At 31.5% G+C, this 8,601-nt stretch overlaps 1 protein-coding gene across 1 annotated transcript; it reads left to right on the top strand.

The window, feature by feature from the left end:
* Positions 1-3,799: 3,799 nt before the first annotated feature.
* Positions 3,800-8,354, top strand: LOC115965971. The gene is made up of 6 exons (XM_031085300.1): positions 3,800-4,261; positions 4,486-4,599; positions 6,134-6,214; positions 6,615-6,787; positions 6,942-7,038; positions 7,827-8,354. The coding sequence occupies exons 1-6, from the start codon at positions 3,935-3,937 to the stop codon at positions 7,935-7,937; spliced, it is 903 nt and encodes a 300-aa protein (XP_030941160.1). The 5' UTR covers positions 3,800-3,934; the 3' UTR covers positions 7,938-8,354.
* Positions 8,355-8,601: the final 247 nt, after the last annotated feature.

Raw genomic sequence — 8,601 nt, 5'->3', positions numbered from 1 at the left:
ATAAGGCCACTCTTTTGTTGATTTTCAAATTGCTTGATCCACTTATAAATTAGATTCTCAAAATAAAAATTATATATCATATCTTATTATATATAATAAAAGTTGGGCTTAGAAGCCGTAGTTGCATCAAGTGGATTCACCAAATTGCAAAAACATTTTAAAATTTTTAGATTAAAAAAAAAAAATTCTTCTCCTATAATTTCTAAGTTAATAAAAATCTTAATTTGATTACAATCCAAATTCTTAATCAAATCCTTTTATTAATATAATTTAGAAGTTGATAAAAAATCTTAATTGATAAAAAAACTGAATACTTATCAATTTGCCATTCGTACTACTTTAATTCTTCTTATCAATTAATTCATTTCTTTTTCCATCCACCAATGCACCAACACTATGTTTAGTAAGTTTATATATATTATTATATACACAGTTTTTCATTTATTTATTATCAATAAGTTTATATATTACTCCTATTATATACACAGCTTTTCATTTATTTATTATCAATAATTTTTTTATTTTGTTTTCTAATTAGTACACTATACACACCTATGTTTTTACTCCATTAGTATTTTTCTAGCCTTAGGTTTCTCTTCACTTCCAAATTCTTTATTTACATACATTCTCTTTATCTTATTATTTTTAAATTAATTAAAAATCTTAATCTCATTATAATTAAAATCCTACATTAGTTAGACCTCTTTTAAGTTGATATATCATCTATGGAGTATTTTTTTTTTTTTTTTTGGAGAAGAGAAATTCACACCAATATATAAATCCATGAATCCCCTGGACATGGTTGATTGAAGTTTGATTTTTTTTTTTTTGGCTTACCATTATGTTTTGATTTGGACGATTTGCACAATTACATCCTATCTTTGTGGTTTGTTTAAAAGCTTTTTGTTGCTTGGTTTTGTAAATATTGTATTATGATCAAAGTTTTTGCTAAATATGCAGTTGCAGGTTAGATGAAAGATTGTATTAATGCTACAAGTATGTCTTATCAATAGAAATAGATTAATTTATTAAAGTATATTCCTAAAAATGAATTTCTTGATTATTTCTAAATACTTTGTTAAATGATTGTTGCAACATCGCATGATTATCTTGATACTTTGTTAAATGATTGTTGTTGTTGACCTCACATGAATAACTATAGAATTATTTAGATTAAACTCTTCACGATTTACATATTTATTGCTAATATATCCGTACATCTCAAGTTTAATTAAAAATTATATGTTCTATGCTTCTACTTCTATTATATGAGAACATTTTACTTTTTAAAAATTTTGGTATGCATCAAGTGATTAGGTCTTTTTTTTTTTTTTTTCTTCGTATATTATTTTTTGCCAATATCATGAAAACATGCAAGTCTATAAGGACTTTCCCATTATATTTTGAATCTTAAATTTAAATGTCTTACAAATTTAGAACCCATTTGGATAGGTTGTTCTAAAACTCTCAACGCGCATTTTTATCAAAAACGCAAATATGTGTGTGTTTGGTACTGTGATTTTACTAGAAACTGCGTTCTTTCAAATGCCATATATCACGTTTTGAAACTGAAGTATCAACCAACTTTTTGAAAAACACCACTTAAAACGCAGATTCGTAATACTTTTTAAGGTTTGAATACCTAAAACACCCTTAAGCATTTGCTGAATGACAAAATCATCAGCCAACAAATAAACTCACCTCCCTAACTTTCCAGCGATAGCACTGCTCAAGGCCTCAGGTGGAATTTGTAGCAGCGGTGGAGAATGTTGTCAGAACAAGAACGAGTTCAACTGTATCACTATCGTAAATGGAAACAAGAAGGCACTACTTGTAGGAACAACTTGCATGTCCACTTGCTCTCCGTCCATGTTTACAAGAAGAAGTTTGCATGCCCATGTGAATGAAATCTCTGTCTCTCTCTCTCTCTCTCTCTCTCTCTCTCTTATCACTGCTATCTCTTTTTCACTTTCTTTATTTGAGGTTGATATTAGCATTGGGAAGGAAAAGTAATTGGGGGTTATTTTTAATTTAGTTTTTGCTTTTAATAATATTTACCTTTTTTTTAAAGAAAGGCTAGTTGGGATTGGTGAATATTGTTGTTATTATTATTATCATTATTATTTTCATGAGCTACTTAAAAAATGATAGAATAACATCAATATCAAAATTAAGTCTTTAAGTCTATTTTGGTAATTTGCACCGAAACGTAATTTTAAACTAATATTATACACAAGTTTTACCAAACATTTTATTGTGGTTTTCAAAATTGTGTTTTCCAAATGCACATTTTCAAACAGCTTACCCAAACAAACCCTTAGTATATGTTAGTTATGATTTAAGTTGATTCATATTGGTGGGTATGGATGCCCTAATATATATATATATATATATATATATATATATATATTTGGGCATGCATAACCTTACCAAAAAGTATCACTTCTTAATTTTCATCATATTTGATGGGGATGAGAAATAAGTATAGCTCGTCCTTGAGTTGTTGTCCAGATCATATGAGAAATTACAAAAATTAGGCCATTTGCAGTTCGTTCATAGTGTCGTCCAAGTCTAGAAAGGTTGTCCTAATATAAAAAGGTCGTCCAACATGAGGAGGTTGTCCAAACTAAAGAAGGTTGTCCAGCATGGAAACATCTGGATGACCCCTCAACACTTGGAAAATCTTCATGATGAATTTATGCACAAAAGCTTATAATTTGAACCACGTTTTACTATTTTGAAGTATGAGCAAAATCTTTGTTCATCACTTTAACTTCCCACTAAACTCTTAACTTCTAATGGCAGTTGTAGAAGATAAGATTAAATCTTCTAAATTCTATAGCAGTTGTGAAAGTTAAGTTTGAACTTTCTAACTTCCATACAGGTTGAGGAAGTTACCAAACAAGTAACCATTCTAAAGCTCACTATATAAAGACTTATCCAAATCAAATGAAAGTAAGTTTTCCACCACTCCTAAAGTTGGAATTCTTGAGTTCTAAAGAGAAAAACTAACTTAAGCATCGGAGGATTCTTGGCCGGTTCACCCTGGTCACCTTTGATTTTGTGTTTCTTTCTTTTCAGGCCTTTCAAACAACCTCTAACTCATTGAAGCCTAGAGCATTCAGCCTACTGATTTTATATACATCATCAATATCTAATGGACAAAATTTAGCTACAAAATTTATTGTAGTTTAAGACTACAAACTCACTCAATAAAATATATATTACAACATATTTTGAAAATCTAACCATTGAATTGCATGTTCTTTATGCTGTTAATACACATTTCAAATTTTATATCAATCAGATATTATTTACTATATGATCTATAAGCTTATATTTTGTACACAATTTTAAATTACAAAAACAAGCAATTTAAAAATTTTATTGATAACATAGCTATTGATTTTTAATTTTCTTGAAATTTTGCAAATATGGAAGATATAAGAAGAAGATGTAATCTAATGGTGGATTTGTCAAAATTTATCTTCAATAAAAAGATATTAAGTGAGTTTGACATTTCCTTTTATATTAGTTATACAATTATCTACCATCTTCTATTTAATTAATTTTGAACTTATATATGATTTTTTTAATAGGAAAAATTTACTTTAGTTTTACTATCTATTTTAATTTAATTTTTATTAAATTAATAAAATATTTTCTTTAATATACGTATGATTCTTGATTAAGTCGTGAATCAGACATAATATTAGTATAAAATAAAAACACAAATTTGTGTTTTGCTACAAAATAGGACACTAAAGTAAATTTTTTTTTTTTTCTTTTTTAAGTGCGTGCGTGTACAGTGCTTAAGCCACGCAGTTCAAAAAAATCCCTCTAATCTCTGTCTCTTACCACACAATTTATTATCACACAATTTTGGTAGCAAAATTTGAGAGCAAACTTTGTCTGGTTTTTGAAGGGGGGAAAAATGCAATCTTTATTAAACATTAAGGTTTTCACTGATTTTAATACTGGTACGAGGCGGTTGGTTGTTGGCCGAGGAAGCTGTGGAGGAGGGTTGTTCGGAGAGTCCGAGGTCGGAGTAATAAGGAGACAGCACCACCAATGGTTCAATTCCAGATATTCATCCAAGAATTCTAGGATTTTAGCTTGTGCTAATAATGGTAATGGTAATGGGCCGGGTCAGACTCCGAGTCCGATTCCGAGTTCCAGTTCCAGTTCTAGTTCGTTCTTTTCTCGTAGCCAAACCTATGCTTTGTTAAAGCAGCGATTGGAGGTTGCCGCCAAATCCGAGGTACACAACACAGTTTAGAACGTTCTTGGCAATTTTTGTTTTTGTTTTTAATTATGGAATTTCAGTTGGGTATGTTTGAAACTTGTTCAATTATTGAGATAAAGTAAAAGTAAAGCAAAGTTGCAACCCAAAATACTTTGTTTTTTTTTTTTTTTCTTTTTTTGGTTGTGTTCAATTGTTGATGAGTGATTGTAGTTGAAAATGTTTTGTTTTTTATTTAACAGGATTATGAAGAAGCTGCAAGGATACGTGATTCGTTGAAATCATTCGAGGAAGAAGAACCGGTTTTACGTCTAAGGAGATTGATGAAGGAGGCAATTGCTGAGGAGAGGTTTGAGGTATTCAGTTTTTGCATTTCTCCGAATGTGGATTGCGAATTTCTTGGTCTTATTTTAGACTTCAAATTTGGTAAACTTGAATTTTAGGATTGTTACTATTGTCTCCACAAGTTTAAAATCAAGTTGGTGTTGGTTTGGTTTACAATAAGCAACAATTATAGTGAGTTTAGAACCTATGGAATCTGCCCCATGATCATTCCTCTTTAACGTCAAGCGAAGACGCCAATGAGTGCCTCTTTGGTGAGGTCAGGATTCAATCCCAAGTCCCTTATTCCACAATATGAGACTTTACAAGTTGAGCTATCTAAAATCCACTGTAGGTGTCAATGGCTACTAAGCAGTGTTAGTTTTGTTATAAACCTTATCTAGCAGCAAATTGTTGTGCTGTTGGCTTTCATCTTCTTTTTCGTCAATTTATTTTGAAGTAGTATCTTGCCATAGCTTTAGGATATAAGAATCCAAAATTTTTTGCTACCCATTGCCCTCTTGGACAAGAGAAGCAAACTGAAAAACTTATCCTAAGTAGACATGTTGTCATGCTGTAGTTGTGTTCTATCATTCCAGTGAATATTCTTTTAGTCTCAAGCCTAAAAGTAACATTAGGGCAAATTGCAAGACTTTCCAAATTGTAACTAGTATCTCCTAAAGCCTTTCCTGAAGTTAGGGCAACTTTCACCTTTCCCCCTTTAACTAGGACATTGCAAAGTCCCCCATTTAGTTTAAAATATAGCAATGTCCCCCCTTATCTTTTTGTAATTAGCACTTTACCCATTCCCTTAGTTTTTTTACATCAAATTAACAGTAATTTCACACTTTTTTTGTAAAAATGTGTCCAGACCCATATATTAATGACCTTAATACCTTCCAATAACAAACACATCATATTCACAACTTGAAGGTTTATCATTGTGTATGTGATGTGTTTCTTGTTGGAGGGTATTAAAGTCATCATTGTGCATGTGATGTGTTTCTTATTAGAGAGTATTAAGGTCATTCACATGTAGGTCTGGACATATTTCCATACACACACACACACACACACACACACAAAAATAAAAAACCATTAATTTGACAGAAAATACTAACGGAATGGGTAAAGGGCTCAATCTCATTATGGAAAGATAATGAGGGACATTGCTATGTTTTAAACTAAAAGGGGGACATTGCAACTACCCTATTTTTAAGGGTGGGAAAGTCCACTCTTCCCTTACAATTATGTGAATCTGTCTCTTATATTATAAAGGTTGGTGAAATAGTGTACTACATGCAATTCTTGAATTTTCAATTAGAAAGGAATTAGAAGGATATGGAAGCTTATTATAATATAGACACGTCTTGTTTCTGCCCAATGTTTAGTTTGGCCCTTCATTGAATATGGACAATTCTACAGTCTACACTATTGATCTTTGGTTTCAAGCTTAGATTTTTAGCCTTTATTTCCGAAGTATGACGCAGATCCATCTTAAGCTCTCCCATCTATGAATTTCGCAATGATTTTTTTTTTCTTTCTTTTTTGAGAACTTCTTTATTGCAGGATGCAGCTAAATTTCGTGATGAGCTAAAGGAAATTGCACCACACGCTCTTTTAAAATGTTCAAGTGATGCAACAACCTTGGTATGTTAAGAGCTTGATTTATTTTATTTTATTTTAATTTCTTTTTGCTCAAAGTTTAGTTAGTCAATTTCAATTTTGCCTATATATATATATATATTTTTTTTTCAGTTTTCATATGGTTTCTCTTTGGTCTTTTCTTTATGTCCATTTAATATTCTGTAAGAAAGTTAATTTTGTAACTACATATTTATATTTTTCAAGCCCTCCTCCATTTTGGTGTTTTGATAGATATGTGCCCCTGAATGCTGGCAGAAAAAGAAAAGGAATGGACTTTGGTGTTTGGACATTCAAGTGTTCCTAGATTATCTTTCTGATTGGTATAGAATAGACTAATATAACAAAGTCTATTTAAAAACTGTACAATTATTGGTAGGTCTAAAATTAAATCTCTCTTTTTCAGGGGATCAGGGTTCAAGTCAGGAGTGTTTACATAGAGGGCCGTAGTCAACCTTCAAGGGGCCAATACTTCTTTGCATATAGAATAAGAATTACCAATAATTCAGACCGCCCCGTTCAACTTCTCAGAAGACATTGGATTATTACTGATGCCAATGAAAAAATTGAGAATGTCTGGTGAGTAAATTATTCTAATCTTTACTGTCCATCTCTAAAGTCTTCCTAGATAATTTTTTATTTTATTTTTCAACTGGTCCTATTACTTCATATGGGTTGCATTCCTTAGAGAGAAAAAAAGTACTAAATTTTGATCCTTCTCCCTTTATTTCAGGGGGATAGGAGTTATTGGAGAACAGCCTGTTATACTTCCTCATACTGGTTTTGAATACTCATCTGCATGCCCATTAAGCACTCCCAATGGCAGAATGGTAAGATAGTATTGTTTTGCTTTCTCTTTTATTACTTACATGGAAATTTATGAAGTTAGATTAATGGGTATTGTATCAATTGAAAAAAAATCAGGGAAAGAAGCATTTTCAGTTTCTTAGCTTAGGTTTGTACCATTATGATCAGTTATCAATTGAATGTCAAAATGATACATGGCTTGAGAATTTTGCTTGTAAGCTGCACTATTACATGACAAGAACTTCCAGAAATGAATCGCTAAAATATTTCATATTCATCATCTTGAATACTTAATTTATTTTTCCCAACATTAGGGTCCAAAAGGACAAACTAGAGTTTAAAACCTTCCATCAACATTATTTTTCACATCATTGAAAATTGTGTAAATTAATCATCTTTCCTTGAGCATCATGACATGGAGTTCGCATTTAATGCCTTTCATTCACCTAGTATTTGCCCCATCAAAAATAAGTTGCATGTCTTGCAGACAAGCATACTCCATTCTTGTGGGGTATGTTGTTTTTCCTTGCCTTGCCTTGCCTTGCTTGCCTTTTTTCTCCCCTGATATGGTATTCATTTCATTGTTCGGTGATAGAGCTCTGGTGCCAAAATACTGTATGCAAGGTCTATGAGAGATGTTTGCAGCTTGGAGAAAGGCTTATTGAGTTAAAATATGTGTAGTACTGTTACATGTACTGATGTACTTTCAAGCTAATTATCTGTTACAAGATCTATTTACGTTTATGATGATGCTGTCTTATGTTTAACGTACCTAGAAAATCAAAGTTTCTTTGGTTTTGCTCAAATGCAGGAAGGTGACTTTGAGATGAAACACATTGATAGAGTAGGCTCTCAGTCTTTTAATGTGGCCATTGCCCCATTTTCTCTCTCAATACTAGGAGATGACACTGATAGTTTATGAGACATCATAAGCAGCTTCACTTTGGAGAGGTGGAATTGCGTCAATAAGATGCATAAGCGGTTATCAAATTGAGGGTTCAGAAAACAGTTTTACCTGTATCATGCAATGTAAGTTTGACGTGCATTCTGCATTGTAAGCTTTGAAAGGCCTCTCCATTCTGGGGGAATAAAAGTTCATATTCTCATCATTGTTTGTCTAGATGGATATGAGTAATTGAAATTATATATAGCAAACTTATAAAGAAATCAATTTGTAGATATGAATATATAGGACAGTGTGCTGACAGTTTTTGGTCCAACAGCATGGAATTCAGGGTGGATTTGGTACTGTCTTCGAATTTGGACAAGCCATATAAATTATGGTTATTTATAGATGTAATGGTACTAAATCAATGTCAATTATATTTTATGATCCTGATTCTTAAGGCAGTGATTAAATATTATTGATCAATGGCCTTTGATCTCATCGTTAAAGGTATGGCCTTTTGATCTAGTGATATAATTATGGTCAAGGAGTTTTTAAAAATGCAGAATCAATTCTTTAAATGGAGTCTTTTTGCAAGTAACATTTTTCTTATTGATGCTCTCTCTCTAATGAATAGGAAATTAAAAATTCTTACTTTACAAATCATGGCCTAATTTTATTAGGAAAGTACTGCGAGGTT

Source organism: Quercus lobata, chromosome 10 (assembly GCF_001633185.2).
Source record: "Quercus lobata isolate SW786 chromosome 10, ValleyOak3.0 Primary Assembly, whole genome shotgun sequence".
NCBI classification, from domain to species: Eukaryota; Viridiplantae; Streptophyta; class Magnoliopsida; order Fagales; family Fagaceae; genus Quercus; species Quercus lobata.
The sequence above is the reverse complement of the archived record's forward strand: the minus strand, read 5'-3'. Positions and strand labels throughout refer to the sequence as shown.

Excerpts from the sequence above, each read along its gene's own strand:
- LOC115965971 (XM_031085300.1), top strand. The coding sequence starts at position 3,935 with ATGCAATCTTTATTAAACATTAAGGTTTTCACTGATTTTAATACTGGT. Across the intron at positions 4,262-4,485 it reads AGGTTGCCGCCAAATCCGAG|GATTATGAAGAAGCTGCAAG; the intron begins GTACACAACACA and ends TTTATTTAACAG. Across the intron at positions 4,600-6,133 it reads TTGCTGAGGAGAGGTTTGAG|GATGCAGCTAAATTTCGTGA; the intron begins GTATTCAGTTTT and ends TCTTTATTGCAG.